Here is an 18,075-nt window from a genome sequence, read left to right on the forward strand (position 1 = left end):
CAAACAACAGAAGACTGAAGTTTTATTCAGCAACAAGCAGCAATGCAGTTTATTGAGTGTCAACAGCTTAGTTTACAATACAAGACAGAGAGAGAATAGTGAAACGAAATAAAAGGGAGAGAGAGAGAGAGAGAGAATGGGGGAATAGCAACCAACAGATGGGATGTCATCCTCGGGTCATCCGTCGATGTTGTCGATGTCTTGCATCCATGGTGAGAAAGAGATCTCAAAAGTCTCTTCAGAAAGTTATCTTTTTATAGTCTGTTTCCAAGGGGAGTGGCCTCTGGCCAAAAAGTGGGGAGTTTTATGGACTATTGTGTGGGGGGCCTGTCTCTTTTGGAAGCAGGTGCAGAAAGTACAGCTCTTCTAGCCCCATACCTGCTCGAATGCAGTGTACCGTGACAGTATAGTACACACACACCTGCACACAGTCCCTTGGCAAGCATCCACCTCGGCCAGACCGGCAACTCCTGTCCAAAGCGAGAGGTGGAGTCCTGGGGTCTCAGGGGTCTCAGGGTCTCCATTCATTCAATGATGATTGTGAGGGAGATCAGGCAGTCTTCAGACTGACCCTTACACAGCCCTAACATACTTTTGTGTAACCTTAAGGAAGCCTGCAAAGTTTGCTACACTGTCATTTTTTATTACAGTAATTTCACGATTATAAGCCGCACCTGATTGTAAGCTGCACTTCTGGGTGTCGGCAACGTTTCATTCTTTGTCCATATATAAGTCGCATCGGATTGTAAGCCGCACTTTCGTTCGCAGCAAAGTAACCAATTTGTAACAATCGTGCGATCGCGGGTTTTACTGGCAGGTGCTCAATTTGCGAGCTTGGCTCAGCACTGTGGCTCGCACTTCCGGGATGGGAAATTTCTGAACTTTGTCCATATATTGGCCACTCCTGAGTGTAAGCCACACTTCTGGGTTGGGACCAAAATTTTAGTCAAAATGGTGCGGCTTATAATCGTGAAATTACTGTACTTCTGTTGTGACCATCTTCAAATGTTTTAGTCAGAAATCAGTGATATATTTTTTATCCACGGTGTTTTTTCCCACAGTGACATCTCAGGTTCTCCTATAGTCAGTTGTCAACAAAAGCACAACACTCAGATTTCTGGGGCTGAGTAGGCAGCACTCGCTGTTGTATTTTTCATAGTAAATAATTTAAAAGCAGATTGAGCTGTGGGGGAGATGGGGTGGAAGGGAAAAAAGAAAGAAGGTTCTTAGTTTCTATCAGACATTAGCTTGATGTTTTCGTGTAAGTGAATACATCAGTCTCTGGTGAAAGCATTATTTTAGGTACCCAAGTGGAAAACATAAAATGTTTGAGGTAATCCTTTGTCTCATGATGTTGGCCAAAGTGACACTGTGCTAAAACAGTGGTTTGGAACAAAATAACCACCAAATTCCTCCCAGTACATTAAAGTATCAAATACATCTATATAAGTCAGTTTGCTACAATTAGTTACTTTCCTGCCAAATAGATGAATGCTCTGGTTGTGCACAGTTTAGAGGCCACAAGCTGTAGCATCCATTTCTGATAAACTGGATCAGGGATGTTATGCCCCAAAGTGAATTCTGATGGTTTAAAACATGTCTATACATGTGTGTGCATGCGTTCCCTTTTGGTTAACAAATGTTTACAGACAATAAAGACACAGAACTTGAGACCATATTTAAAACACGAAAGTGTGCTTAATTTGTTATCAGAATCAATCAAACCATATACTTAAGATCAAGATGTGTATGATGTATTAATATATTTCTATGTGTCATTCTGTTTGTACACAGACAAAATTAATGCATTATATCTACATAAGCACATATTTCCCTTCTACTCTATGTCAGTTTTATAAAATCAGTTAGTGGGAGTTGTGTTCAGCTGGTATGTTATATCAGGTTGCCCAGCAAATTATTTATTAAGGTTTCCTACTCCTTTCTGTTGTTGGTGTGGTTTGATCCTCAAGCTATTCTACATTCCATGTCAGAAATGCTTACACTGACTTTATTATAGTTCAACAGGAATGTTGATTTCATTGTAAGTAATGTGCTTTCCATGACTGATGGTTCCTTGGTTTAAAGTAGCTGTTATTTGTCACACTGACAGGTACACCTACTGCGAAATGCTGGCGATGAAGTTACCATCACAGTTCAATACCTCAGGGAAGCTCCATCATTTTTAAAGCTCCCATTAGGTAAGAGGAAATTAGTGAATAGGAGTAATTTGTTTTCCTCTTTGCAGTATTCTTGTCATAAGCTGACAATGACAGAAGTAGAAATTCAATCCTTGAGTGCTTTACAGGAAGAAATAGAAAATTGTCTGTCTAATGTTTAACATATAAGAACCAAATGCATACTGCCTTGCTGCTTATGTATAATTATTCAAAATAAAACTGAAAAAAAATCATTAAAATGCAGTCATGGGTGATAGCTGAAAGTTCTTCAATAGAAGTTTTGCCTAAATACAATAAAATACTGTTTGCAAACATTTGAATCATGCATTTATACTGAAAGCTACTTTGAGGACACGTACCAAACAAATGGATAACATTAATTATGTGTATTTCATAATTACTTTGCTATTTTGATTGGTTTTGTCAGCAGATTTGAGTAGTTTAACAGTAGCAATACTAAAAAGTGTATGAACAACAGACTAGGGGATTTTGAGGCGCTTTGAGTTAGCAGATAAAATATTCAAGTTGCACAGCTGTGATCAGTGTTGCAAGTAGAAAAGTGTTCATAATAAATAATTTTATTTAATCAGAATAAATAATTTTGCACCAATTTATTTTAACGGATTATTTTCTTTCCAAAATAAGCAAAAAGTTTTGAAACATGTCTCATTCTTTGGATTTATTTAGATTTTGTTTATTTAAGTTGGGCTCGACTATGTACTTGTTTTTTCCTGATTTCAACAGACTCATAGGTGTCATAGTTTAGATCTTGCCATTAGAAGAGTGTCAATAATTTAATCTAGATTTTTATACCTGTCAAAAGCCAACTTGACAGGCCTCTACTCAGCTGAACTATACATTTCATTGCTAAAACCTTTCTTTCTGTGCTTACTGGTTATCTCCATTTGAAAATATATGGTCAGTGTTTCTTATAATGAATCTTTAGGTTTGGTTTTCCTACTAGATCATCAGAAAACTTTAAAATTCTGTTGAGAGTACCTTGGATAACTGTATCCAAATCCAACATGATTTTGTCAAGCTAGCAGCATCTTACCAGTAGTGTCTGTGTTGGACGTATTCATTTGTGACTATGACAGTCCTACTAGAACTCATATCTCATCTTGTAGACTGACATCACATACTTGAACTGCATTGCCTGACATTGGTTAACCTTAGCTAAGAGCCAACTTCCCACTCAGGCACTCTCTCACTCCCTGTTCTCAAATAGAACATGGTGGGGAAATAGAACAAAAAAGCTCGGAGGTCAAAAGAGATTAATTACTGTCATGGCTAAAGCAGAGGCAACATGGGGAAACTTAGATCAATGTATTGCCTATTAAAATAGATTCAGGCAATGAGAAACAAACAAATAAATTGTCCATCAACTTCTTCACTAACATTGAGGTCCATTTGATTTTTGTGTCACTCTTTTCCTTACTATTGTCTCTATTCTTCTGCATTACCATTTGTTAAATAGTTTCCCAGAGGTGCTACCAGCTCAGCTGCAGTGGTAATGTGGGATCTGGCTAGAACTGTCTGTGTCTGGTACAGGGCAGCCCCAAACAGTTCCCAGTTCTGGAGACATGCCACCCCACAAGCCCTTACCGCAAAGACCTAGTGCGCATTCTACATGAGCTGGCTGCCACCTTCACAAGCAGCTCTTGTGGGTGCAGGAATACTGGTGCCCTCTTTGCACATCTTGGGGAGGAGACACTGCAGAATTCCCATCTGGAAGGCTGAAATCACAGCACTGCTTCCACAAAGTGCTGTTTCTGGAAAGAGAAAGCAGTGGTCATCAGGGAGGCCATCTCCCCTCTAAACATGATCAGCTTGCAGTATTTGGGGTCTACCCCTGATTACTGTTGTTCAAAGAAAACCTCTTCTGGAATAGGGAATTTTTTCAGTGCCATTCACCTTCTCTGGTACCAGACTATCAAGGAGCACATCAGTGCTTCCAAAATGAAACATCTTGAGTATAAACTGCTTATTTTGGGCAACCTATCAGACTTACTTCCTTTATGCAGAGCATGAGGAAAATTTTGGCATAAATTATACTACCTTGCCCAGTCCCATGTATGATCCCAGCCTTATACCACATGCTAAAAAAAACGCTTTCTAGGTAGTATCAGACATGTAATGAACTTAAGAAATTACCCTTTTGAACTGAACCTGGACCTTCACAAGAGCCTCTCTAGAATGTTCTGTGTGGCTACTCAATAGAGGCTCAAACCAAGGTCTGTGAGTCAAGCAATCTTTGGTAAATGCTTGCTATAAATATCCATTCTTGTGATGAGAAAATAAGCAAATAAGGTGGATAAAATTATGGAAAATAGTTCTGATTGATTTAAGACAATAAATAAACTGGAGTTACAAAGAATAGTAATGGAGTTACAGTGAACAGCACCCCGTTTCAAAAAGAGCTTTTTACAAGTCCATGCACAAAAGGGAATTCCAGTCATGAAACATCACATTTAAAAAGCTAAGTAGCAATTCCATTATGCAATAAAGAAATTTCCAAATTGCACTGCAGACATGATTTAAGTGCATACATGCATAATTCTGAAGTGTCTGGGCCTCTCCTGGCATCCCAGAAGACTCAGGCACTTGGTCCCCTACATTTCAGCATTTGGTCAGAACAGCTGCTGTGCTGGCAGTTTTAGTGCTGTGGTATGTTCACTTTAACTGCAATCATACTGTCTCTTCCCATTAACCCATAGCACCACTGTGAGCACATCATCAGGAGTAGCATCTACCTCCCCTGCTTCCTTCTCATACATCTCCCTTCCCTTCCCTACACTGTCTCATGTCATGGCAAAAGCACAAGATGTTATAATATAGAAATATCTACCTACAGTTCTCACGACATTTTTCTGTTTCACTCCTCCATTATTGCCAAAAAAACCCCACCTGAATTTGGCATGGGTTTATTCATGGATACTGACTAACTATCACTTAAGGATGAGACAAGGACTGCTTGTTTCTGTGTTTGGAGGTGCCCCCAACCGAGGGTGATATGCCAGTGTTGATCCTTGTCTTTTTCACAGCTCTCTGGGACATTTCGCACTTACTAGACTATTAAAAGACTGACCATAATAGTAAATGAAATAATTCCAACAAATATTCTCTACCACAGTTATTTCTTTGATCAACAATTTTATAAAATATTGCAGAATGCTTGGCAGAATTTTACATAGGGCAAATAACTATTTCTTGAAAAACTATTAGGCCTGGATCAGAATTGTTATGGGCCAATAAGGTCTGCTTCATTGGGTTGTATAATTCCATGGCAAGGATAATTCCTCATCCCATGATTGTGGCTTTCTCTAACGTCTCTGTCCTCTAGAGAGAAGATAGATTTGTCTTTCTTGAAACCAAGAGTAGGAATTTTGGATGTTTGAGCTGGGTCAGAAAGATAAAATTTACTATGAGGGTTTTTTTTAGCCTGTTACAGAATAATCATGGCATCCACTTCTCTGTATTGTCCTTGAGGATTCTCTGAATCTAAGTTCATTACCCGTCCCAGAGTCAAGTCAGGCTTGTAGCAGGCATTTAAGTAAGATTCATGGCTACTAGGAGAACTCAGGATATTTTGTGGCAAAACAGACACTTAAAAATTGTAGTTATACTAAATGAACAGAATTTTCTGAATTTGCAAAGCTTACTGTGTAATTAAAAAACACCCAGAATGTTTCCTTTTATTTTAATTTTGTGGCTGTCCTGGAATAGACTTTTTGTCTTTTGGAAGTTGCCTCTGCCCTAATCAGCAAGTTCAACATATAAGACTTTATTTGTGTACAAGAGATCTCCAGTATCATTCAGCAATGTCAGTCATAAGACAAATTGTTGTTAATAATAAAGTCTTGCTAACTGTTTGCTGTACATTGCTCTCCTGTTGTGCATTTTGGGGGTTGTTGGTTATTTAGAGATTTAGTGTAATTCACTGACTGAAATAAACAATGTCCTATTGATGGAATTGTTGAGTTGTCCAGAACTTTAATAGAGACTTTTCCAGGTCAAGAAGTACAAGGCTTTTAAAGTTAAAAATAAAATCTAAGCTTTATTAAAATAAGTAGTAAAATACCTAATGTTTTAAATCGAAAAATCTCATTTATTCTGTCAAAAGTATTACAAAAAGATTTATAAACAATTCCTACCTATACCACTGCAAATGAGCTCTTGAGTTAAGTTTAATGTTAGCTTGGTGATTTCCTGAATTACTGCTAGCTCTCCAAAATCATCTGTGATCCTTTTTCTCTCTCATCTTGGAGTCCTGCCTGGCTTTTTTGGGCCACCCCCAGGGGCTTTTCAGTCTCCTCTCTGAACTTCAGATTCATATCCTTGCAATCTCTATGTCTCTCTGACTCTTATTTCACAGGGTATGTTATGGCTTTTTTTTCCCCTCTGGACATACTCAGCTATTGCTCAGGTGAAGATCAAGCAGAGATCTTTTCCTCTCCCACAGGATCCTTGCTAACCCAACCTTCCCAAAAGATCAAGAATTCCAAAGCTGAGAATGAGTAAATTAAACAGATGATACCTGTCATGGGGTGGGTCTCTATGTCTCTTAGGCCAGTTTTCTGTGATTTGGGTGGAATCACACATCGGGGCAGTAACGATTGCTGGAAACTTCACAATGCAGCAAATGCCTCTTTTCATGGCATCAATACCCAGCAGGATGCTGTAGCTCAGCTGCTCAGAACATGGTGTAGTAACACCAAGGCTGTGAGTTTGCTCCCTGTATGAGCCATTCACTTGACAGCTGGACTCAGATCCCTGCAGATCCCTCCTAACTAGGTATATTCTGTGATTTCTGTGATTATGGCCATGGAGTGGGGAGTTACCTGTAAATACATTTTGACAGTCTTTTTTGAAGTAATGTTCCAAAATTTGGACTGGTACCTTAACTTGGCTTGGAGCCTCATCTACTTAGGAAAGGGCTGCAATAGCAGATAGTATGATCATATTGTGTTTTGTTCTAAGAACAGGCAGGAACAACCCTGGTTGCTCTAAGGCTGCCATGCGGGAAGGGAAACATAGTTTCTTGGAGAGATGAGAGCACTGCACCTTCCATGAAAATAGATGAGCATTTGCAGTGGGAATTTCTAAAATGCTGAATGAGGTCATGAAGGAGTAGTCCATGAGTAAGAGAGGCAGAAACAGCAGGGAAGAGACTAGAAGACTTGTGAACTTGTTTGCAGTCAAATGATGGAGGTGGCATGGCCTGAGACAGGCTGTGTAGCTAGGAATACACACAAAATGAAAGGAAGCTGCTGAAAAGTATATCTGATGGGACTCTGAGAAGAGGGAGATTTCTTTCTTAACCTTTTGTTTCTAGCTTTCCCATGAGATGGATGTAAGTTTTCCCTACTTAAAAATACTCAATTATTCTAATGTAGTATTTTATGTTACAGTAAAATTTAAAGATTTGTAAATACCTGAACTCATGTCTTTTGAAATGTTTGAATTGTTGAATAGGTGGGGTAATTCCACTCTCAGAGTCTGATTGATTCATGGACCTGTGATCATTGTCTACTGCTGGAGTCAATCAGATTTACCAGCAGGCAGACTCTTCAGTGGAGAATTTAGCACCAAGTTTTTGGATTTTGGTTTTTTTGGTGTTTTTTTAAATTAAATTTTTAAAAAAATTAGGAGCTTTCTTCTGTTCTATCAAGTCACTATAGTTGTGTATGACTATGAACATAAATTTTTGTAGCTACTGTACATATATAGCAACTACAAAGCATTACAATTATTAGAGTCAGTGCTCGGCTTAGATCCATAGGAACAAAGAATGACTCCTTCTGCTGACATGACCTAGCACTGTTCAGAAAGGACTCCAAACAAAAACATGCTGAAACTCCAGAAGCCGGGCTATAATTCTGAGACCTCAGCATTGAACTGACAGGTCTGTAATGGAGAAAATGCTTTTCTTGCATTAAGTTCCATTTTTCTTAATCTTCCAGATATATGCAAAAGATACATACAAAAATATATGACTAGGAATGGCTTTTTGACTTCTGCGATGTTAGACTTGGCAGACTTATTAATGTGAGATGATTTACAGGCAATTTCAGGTGAATCCTTCAGATGGATAAATGAGTTTTCAGTGATGATGAATAAAGTGCTGTGCAATTGATTTTATGTGCATTATTGATAAGACCAAGTGCTGACAGTAATTGTATATTATTGGTACTATTTGTTAAAACCTTTCATTTAAGCAGAAATTCCACAATTATGTGATTTTGTGCTGTTTCCATTATTATATGTTACAAAAGTATTAAGCTTTCCTGGAGTCACTTTTAACTACTAAAGTGGGATCATGGTGCATAACTGCTAAAAGGAGAGATATTTTAAAGAATGTAACTGTGTATTCTTAGCGTATTGACATAGTATTAACAGTTTAGGGTGATTGCTTGCTTTCAATTTCTGAATTTGAAAAGGAACATCTTTCTTAAAAATGACTGGCATTTTAAGGAAAAGATATATCCAATAATAAATTGTATCCAATAATAAAGTGTATATCCAATAATTAAGTGTCCAGTTAGTTCATGCCTGAAAGTTTCCAATTAGTTTTGTTTACAAAAACAGTCCATGGTTGTATTTTAAGGAGAGACTTCCAAGACTTGACAGAAAATTTGTCTTTAAATTATTAAATGCATTTTGTGTAACTGAACTTGTTACTTGGTTTTGCATGTCTTATTCTTGGTGAAAAAAGGCTTAATCCTGCAATCAGATCCCATGAGCACAGCCTCTCTCAGATGACATCTAGCTACCTTTTTTTTCTTTCTAGACATTAAGTATAGCATATGGATATTTAACTGTTTGTCTTTCTAAAATACAGGTAGTATTTCTGTCTTGGTTTGGTAAATTATATTATAAATTCTTCCTGTGTTTTACAGCTGCAATAGATATTTTCTGATATATACATATATTTTTAATCTCAGCAGTTATTTTTCTTTATCTGATTTCCAGGTTCCCCTGGACCACCCAGTGATCACAGCAGTGGAACTTCATCACCTCTCTTTGACAGTGGCTTACACTTAAATGGAAACTCAACTAACACGGTATGTAAATGAATAATAAAAGCATGGTGTAAGCTCTGTAAATTCTTTTACCATTTTGAGCTTCAAAATGCTGGAGTCAGATTACCCTAGTTTTGTTCTTGTTGTTGTTTGCTGTGATTGATTTTTAAATGCTCATACTGTAAAATTCTGTACTTACGAAGTCCTCAACACATGTCCCTGTACTGCTAGGTTTTTATTCTGAGACAGCTGAGAAATTTGAAAGAGTGAACGCAGTAAGATTTAATCATTATTTAGACATGAATTCATGTGAACTTTTGTCATGCTTTGTTGAATTGTAGCATTATACTGTTGAATTTGATCCAGTGGGAGGTGCTGAAATGCATGTGGAATTAAGAAAATAATGTAAAGTTGAATTCTTGAAACAAACTTTTTAAATAGAAAAGATAGGGAGAAAAAGTGAAAGAAATAAAAGAGGAAAAAAATGTCTCCTTATTTAACCCAGAGGATATTCAGGGCTTTTTTTTTCTGCAGTGAGCAACTGTGATTAAATTAATTTCAGTATTGTGGGGAAAGAAGTTCCTTTCTCCAGGAAAAATGGTAGTCACCAAAGAAGATAGGATGTCTTAGTAAGCAACAGTGCTGTCCTTTTAGTAATGAAGATTGAAGATGTAAATACTAGCTGTACAAGGATGTGGACCTTCATGCTCAAAACCTGTTTGACACCTAACAAATCTTAGCTCTAGTCTTTCAGTTGCATATTAAATTATACAGAAAGAATACCCACTGAATGGACAGAAGATTTCTCTATTTTTCCTTTTCTGCTCAGACAATGGTATAATTGTCTGATTCTTACTGTACTTCTCTCAAGCTTTGCACTTCTTTGAGCACTGTCTCGCTATACTACTTCTTAAAGATTAACTCCTTAAAGTTTTCATCTACGAAATATATATTAATATATGATAATACTACTAAATATATATTAATATATGATAATATAAAGGCATTATGTGAAATAAATAAATAAATAAAAATATTATTTTCTGTGATGACGCCTGTTCATTAGTGTTTGGTGTCCAAAATGGTCATAGATACAAAAGGTTTCATGTTTATTTGTTTGCAGTTGTCCAGATGATTATTGCCTTGTACTGTTCTCTTACCAAAGAATCCAAACTTCAGGGCACAGCATTCTGCAATGTCTGTCTACCAGGTTCTCTGCAAGCAACGAAAGTCCTTTCTGCACAGAGTTTGCATTATAAGGAAAGGGCTATGGCCAGTGATAGCATTAACACATTTTAGTAAATTAGTGCCTACTTAATGCTAGAATGAGTGTGTTGTGATAATTTTAATAATCATTATGACTACTGGGGAAATTGCACACTTTGAACTTCTCATATTATAAAAATATAAGTAAGTGGCTGGAGTTTTATAGAGTTGAAACAGAGTAATCTAGAGTTAGTTGCACACAAGATAACACACAAAAGACTGGGTATAGGCTTGAAATATAAGCATAAAAACAGAAATTATAAAAGATGCAATAGTAAGGTACTAGGTTGATTTTATACAACACTTAATTTTTCTGAAGCTTGAAATTTCCTGTAATGCAACTGCCTAATAAGGCTAACAATATTTGAATCTTGTTTTTACATCACCCTGGTAGGTGAGATCTGACTCACTTTGAACAGTGCATCTAGCATCACATCACTTGCATCTTCATTTGCGTTGCAGTTTTATGTACCTTCCTAACCACATTCAGCTCCATGCTGCAATACACAATGTGCCTATATTAACAGGTAGAAATTCTACTCCAAAAACACACCATGTAAAGGAAAAGACAGGAATGAGAGGTAAGGAATTGTTGTTATGCAAGTTTTACCAAGCTGTCATTTTGGTTGTCTTCTGAAAAACAATACTGAGGCACTACAGCCAGCTTGTATCATAGAGGCAGTACTTTAGCCGTCTTAGCAGCAAACTCTTTCTGTCTAATGTGATTATACCATTTTTAGTTCTGGTGCTGTCTTGCCTCTGTTAGATCTGTCTCTGTCACCTCTGCTGTGAAGCATCTGTTGTATGTGATGTGATACCATCTTCAGGATTTATATACATCTTTTATAATATCAGAGCAGTTTGCAGTACAGGATTGTAACGGGGTTCTCTGAAACCCAGAGAAATGAACTGAAGTGCTCTCTTCACACCTAATTATTTTGTGCTTGGGCACTGTGACAAATGCTACAGGGGTTGACAGTGGCACTTACATTCATCTTTACCTTATAAGTGGTTTATTGAGCACAATGTAAACTTCCAGAGCGGAACATGAAACATAGAAAGGTGGTGGTCTCAAGGCTAGTGAGTACAGGTTGTTTACCTGGAGGGCTCTGACTCTAAAACAACAAAGAAAGTGCTGTAGAAATATCCTACTAGATGTCCAAATATCCTAGACATCCAGGCCAGCTCTCTGGAGAAATTAGTGGTGGAAAAAAAATACTGTAAATAAATAAAAAAAAATTACTGTTTAAGATATCATGGGATAATACAACAGGTACAATGCAAAGGCAGAATATATTAAGTTTTCATTTGTTTGAGAATCCAGCTTCCTGGAATTGTCAAAAAGTGTTCTAGAAAGTGAAGTGAGACCAGAGCAAATAGTTTTTTCTGTATGTTTGTGTAATTTAAGAAAGTTTAATTTTGTTAGTGTATGCTAAGTTTAGTTGGTTAGATGAAGCTAAACAGGCACTTACATTTTTCTAAATCGCTTTAAAATATTTTTTCCTTGATGTCTTTGTTTCATCTGCTAAATTGAACAGTTTTGCTTTAAAAAAAGACATTGCCTATCTTTAATGTCATCTTTAATGTCTATGGTAGTTCTAGTTCAAGAGTGAGAGAATGATACAAGACAATCCCAAGCATTAAAAAGCAGAAAAGGGAAGAGGATTCAAGACAGGGAGGTGGACACCCTTGTTCTGAGAGTAAAATTTATTCTGATGGATACTTTAGGGGAATGTGTGACCAGAACACTGAATTGAGATTGAATGGATGTCCTACACATGAAAGCTTCAATACTTTTACTTTTTTTTTTTTTTTGCTTTTTTTCCCCATGTCTTCCATTTTTGTATAAACACACTACTGACCATTTTTAAAGTTTATTTTATTCTTTAGTTTTTGTCCTCCTGTAGCTCACTTTAAGAAGAGATGCTTCAGAATTTCAGTTCAATACCATTTCTATTGGAATGATTTCACGTGATATTGATTGTCTCTGCCAAGTCTTGATGAAATTCCATGATTTTCTCATGGCGTATAAAAGCAAGGTAACTTTGAATTGACTGTCAGTTCACAATGTATCATTTGGCAATGCAAATTCATAAAATTATTAACATAATAAATACAAAAAGTATCTCACTTAGATGTACACAGTGGTTACTCTCATGAAAGTAATAGTCACCATGTCTTCCATTTTTTCTAAAGAGAAAGGTAAAACAGATGAGCACAGCCAGCTGCACTTAAATAATTTGGACTGCTGCTGTGCTGAAGACCTTTATGAATGAGATAAACACACTGCAAATAAGTTTTCCTCAATTAATAAAATATGAAGTGACTATTCCTTTTCCACCTCAGTGAAATGTAATCCAGATTTTCTGTTTCTGACCATGCCTCTCAGAAATCATAGCATTATGTAACACATTCTTACTTGACTACAATAAAATTGTGAGGAAAATATTTTGGATTGAAATGTTTGTTTAGATTTTGCTGTACAGAAGTGCTGTGTCTTTCTAATTGTGATTAGAGTTGATTGGGACTTTCACTATGACATTAATGAAGCAAATGAAAGGTATCTTTAAAAGTCTTTTGCTCTGTTAGTGCCAACATTCACTGCTAATCCTTTCAGCAGAGTTATTTCTTCTCAGTTTGTTAGGTATCGTGTTTTAGTTGTTAATTATACATATTTTTCCCATACACAGCCCTTGCATGCAAATACATTTTTTTACAGTTCTTATGAATTTGCTCATTTTGAGTTTGCAACAGCAGCAACAAAAAGAAAAATGTTTATAAATTTGATGTTACCACAGATGAACCCTGACAGTTCAGGTACATATATATGTGGCTTATAGAGAAAACTGATAGTAAAACTGTGGTAACAACGCAAGTTGCATCCAGTGTCTTTCCACAAGCTCTGGCAACAAATTGTCACTGATCTCAGAGAGAGATGCAAGAGTCAAGGCTCAGATTTATCCTGAGGCGTGTGCAGACTGTGTGAAGTTCAAAGAGTTTCCCTAACCTTGAGCTAATTTTTCTGAGCAAGGACAGCATGCCCCATTTGGGGATACAAAAGGCTGCCAAAAGCTGTGTCTAACAGCTGAAGTTTGGGTACGCTTGCATTTATAGTGTAAAACTATAACAATCTCAACATTGTACCTTTTCCTTATGTACATTTACTCTTGGGTTTTCCTTTCTGACTACTATTGTAGTTTTTGAGGAGTCATAATTACTTTCTACTTTTTGTGCTGAGATTTAATATTAACTACTCTGGCCCCTGTCCCCCTACCCCCAAAGGAAGAATATATCTGGAAAGGCGTTCTAGGTAAGGTTGTTGAGGTTACTCAGAAACCAGTTACAGTAATTTCACGATTACAAGCCACGCTGATTATAAGCCGCATTGCCGGGTGTTGGCAAACATTTCGTTCTTTGTCCATACACAAGCTGCACCCAATTATAAGCCGCTCTGTCGTTTGCAGTGAGGATCCGCGTGCAACAAATTTGCCAATTAGTAACAGAATCGCGGGATCGGCGGGGAGTGGGTTTACTGGCTTGGCTCGGGCCGTGAGGGGCTGCCTACGGGGCCAGGTGGCCCAGCTCAGCGCTGCCGCTCGGTGGGGCCTCTTGGGGCTGGCCGCCGCTGCCACTGGGCTCGCTCGCCCCGGCCCGGTGCTGCCCCGAGGCGGCAGGTGGACATGGAGCCTACTGGCACCCGCAGCGGCAGGAGGGGAAGGAGCATCCCCACTCCCGCGGCAGGTGGGAACAGAGCCTGCCTGCTCCTGCGGTGGTGGTGGCAGGCGAGGACAGGAGTCCCCCCCTTTCCCCCGGGCCGTGGGGATGGCAGCACGGAGCACCCCCTCTCTCCCCCAGACTGCCCTGCCTGAAGGAGAGAGTCCTCTGCCTTCCCCCGCCTTCCCCCCCCCGCCCACGCTGCCAGCATTAAGCCAGCTCCACCCGCCGTGAAACAGAGTAACCAATTTGTAACAATCGCAAAAAGCCGGGTTTTACTGGCAATTGCTGGATTCAGCGCCTCGGTTTGCACTTCTGGGGTTGGAAATGTCAGAAAATTATTCACATATTAGCCGCCCCTGAGTGTAAGCCGCATTTCCGGGGTGGGAGCAAAATTTTAGTCAAAACGGTGCGGCTTGTAATCGTGAAATTACTGTACATAATAGCTCAAGGGAAACAAATTGAAGAAAAAGGTGAAAGATTCTCACAAATAGTCCATATATATTCTCTAAAAATATCTTAGTCTTGTACCCTACTTGTTCATTAAAAAAATAATAATGCATTAGCACCTACCAGCACAGATATAATGAAATATTCATTAATATTTCCACTGTAAATCACCTCTAGAGAAATTTACATAATTGAAAGGATTTTAATTTGTTCCTCACTGGTACAATAGTAACCTAGTTGATTTAAATGCATAGCTATTGCAATGAGTAAGGTAGTGTAAGTCCCTAACATGTGTTGCTACACAGACTTTATGTAAACATCATATATAGGTGGTCAGTGTCTGTAAACTCGTATATTAATTAAAAATAATTAAATGTCTTACTGAGTAATCATTATACTTCAAAGTAGTAATGCTGAAAAAGATGCAGCATTAAAATTAAAAATGTTTCTTTTCTGTTATAGGAAAGGAGGAGTTTTTCACATGTTTTTTCATCTTCCACCCATTTAATTAAATGTCTGTCAATTAAAATATTGTAGATAGAGCTGTGTAATTAAAAGGTGCTGCTTTCAGTGAATTTTTAAGACATCGTATTACATCTACAACTTGTTCCCTCACCTGAAAAAGCATGTTTCCTCTATAGAAGCCTTTATTAAATGATTCAGTGATGCATACTTTAGCAGATAATTACTGTCTTTTAAAACTGTCACAGAATTTTGCACTTGCATCTAAGAATTCCATTAAAAATAAAAATACAGACCCTCTCCTGAATTCATGCTGCATCAAATGAATGCACAGGTATTTTGATATCATAATTAAATCCCTCTGAATTCTGAGACAAGTTGAAAGCTCTGACTCCTATTTACAGTAGATAGCACTGTAATTTGTTTTGCTGGTTGGGCATCACAAGAGCTTCATTCATGTCTCTACCCCTGGCTAAGCATTTGCTATTTGTGCTGTTCAATTATTAAAGTAAGCTAATGTGAGACTGTTTTACTGCTAAATGGAGCAGTCATCAACATAAAGCTCCTGCTTTCTGTTTGTCCCTGTAAGAAGTATTAGCAATGCTCAGCCATACACAGGTCAGATTGGTTTATTGATACACTGAAAATCAACTTGCTTATGTATGTATATACACATACATTTAAATCACAGACCAGACTAAAACTGTAGAGAGAGCACATCCAATTCACTCTGAGTTAAATGTTGCTGGGTGTTGTTGCAAGAACTTATGTAACTCTAATTCTCTTTTTTCAGAATAAGTGTAAGACAAATCTGCCTATTTGAAAAGCATATTATATTGAAGGGTTGTTTTTGGGTTTTTTTGAGAATGCTGAAACATTTTTAGTAATGAGCTTTGACAAAAGACATTCCAGTTGGCATAAAAAAGATGCATGAAAGCTGGTATTTTCTAATCTAAATGATTGCAATGAAATCCACTGAAACTTAATGGCCAGTGTTTTCAGTTATAGCTTAAGGCAATAAAGCTATGCCAAGCTATTTTAGCATTTCAGAGTTTAAGGCGTTTCTGGAAGTCAGTCATATTACTTAGTTTTAGGTAGTCCTGTGAGGAGCAGGGATTTGGCCTCAGTGATCATGATGGATCCCTTTCAACTTGAGATACTCTATGACTTTTTTTCTATAATTTAAGCCATAGAGTTGTTTTTACAAGGAAAATATATCAATATATAAATATCAAATATATTAATGTTGCTGCCATTTTAATATACATATTTTACACAGAGATGTTTTATATTCTTTTCAGAAATTCTCAGCAATGCTCACTAAAATGGAAACAGCAAAAATTACTTTGAGAAATAAATAACAGCATCATCATTACCATCTCTTTTTGAACCAGTGTCAACAAAGAGAGTAATCAAGATTACGTAGTCATACCTCTTACATGAGCTTTGTAGAAATATATGTTTACAGAACAAGATCAAGGCTTTAATGATGCACTTTGAAATATTAAATACTCTAAAGCAGAAAATGGATAAATTCCAAATTATCAGTAAAAGGTTATATTTTTTCCTAATGGATATCACCCTTGACTCTTACTTCTTAAAATGATACAAACATAGACACATTTAGGTTAGAAAAGATCTCTAAGATCATCAAATCTGACCTGAGCTTAACCAAGAATGGCCAAATCCAGCACCAAACCATGTCTCTAGGTGTCCTCTTTTCATCATTTAAATATCTCCAGGGACAGTGACTCAACATTTCCCTGGGAAGTCTGTTCCAATGCTTAACAAACCTTTCTGTGAAGAAGTTTTCCCTAATATTCAACCTAACCCTCTCCTGGTGCAACTGAGGGCATTTCCTCTTGTTCTATCACTTTTTATTTGAGAGAAGAGACCAACCCCCACTTGGCTACAACCTCTTTTCAGGTAGCTGTCAGGAGTGATAAGGACCCCCTAAAGCTGCTTTTTCTCCAGCCATTGGCCTTCTTAGCTGCCTGGGCACACCCTGGCTCATGCACAGCTGTCAACCAGCACACCCTGGTCCTTTTCCACCTTTGCAGTGACTACCCCCAGCCTGTGGCACTGCAGGGGATCATCCTGACCCACGTGGAGGTCCTGGCACTCATACAATGGATAGAGTCTGTCCAGATCCCCCTGCAGAGCCTTCTACAGAGTCCTTGGCGTCCTCTGCAAACTGACTGAAGGTGCACTTGATCCCCTCCTCCAGGTCACTGATACAGATATTAAGCAGGGCTGGCCTAAATATTGAACCCTGGGGATCCCAGCTTGTGATCAGCTCCCAGCTGGATGTAACTTCATTCACCAGTGCTCTCTGGGCCTGGCCATCCAGCCAGATTTTACCTGGTGATGGGTGCACCTGTCCAAGCCATGAGCTGCCAGCTTTCCAAGAGAATGCTTTGGGAGGCAGTAACAAAAGTTTTACCGAGGTTCCAGGTCGATAACATGCACAGCCTCATCCACTATGTCTTCTAATAGAAGATCAGGCTGGCCGAGCAGCACCTGCCTTTCCTAATCCCACGTTGGCTGTCCTTGATCAGCTGCTTGTCCTTCACATGTCACATGGTGCCACTCAGGTGATTGCTGGTCAAAGCTCCATCCAGCGTGGCCTTGGATACTTCCAAAGATGGGACATCGTTCTGCAAAGCAGACACTGTGATATGAGATTAAAAATACATTTAAAACCAAGCTTAATCATGGTGAGTAATGTGACCCTGGGTATTTCTGATTCCAAGTGAATTAACCCAGCTTCAGCCTTCCTGAAGCCCATGTTTAATGAAAGAGCTGTATCAACCTAAAATAACACAGTGGCTGCTTTCAAGGTAGGGCCCTAGCAGCAACTGGAAATTAAATTACTAGAGAGGGTTCAGAAAGACTTTTTTCTCATGACACGGTATTTTTCTTGCAGAGATTTAAAATCAATGACAGTTTAAAAGAAAATAAGGTTAAATAACTGAGTTTCCCAA

The 18,075-nt window shown here is 38.1% G+C and overlaps 1 protein-coding gene across 4 annotated transcripts in view; it reads left to right on the forward strand.

Moving 5' to 3' along the window:
- The window catches only part of SNTG2 (syntrophin gamma 2), a 218,087-nt gene that overhangs the window by 126,265 nt on the left and 73,747 nt on the right, over nt 1-18,075 (forward strand). For all 4 annotated transcript variants that reach the window (XM_033056798.1, XM_033056799.1, XM_033056800.1 and 1 more), the window contains 2 exons: nt 2,111-2,198; nt 9,150-9,241. In XM_033056798.1, the coding sequence (XP_032912689.1) occupies nt 2,111-2,198; nt 9,150-9,241 (180 nt within the window). The remainder of the gene's footprint in view (nt 1-2,110; nt 2,199-9,149; nt 9,242-18,075) is intronic.

This window comes from Catharus ustulatus, chromosome 3, assembly GCF_009819885.2.
Source record: "Catharus ustulatus isolate bCatUst1 chromosome 3, bCatUst1.pri.v2, whole genome shotgun sequence".
Lineage (NCBI taxonomy): Eukaryota > Metazoa > Chordata > Aves > Passeriformes > Turdidae > Catharus > Catharus ustulatus.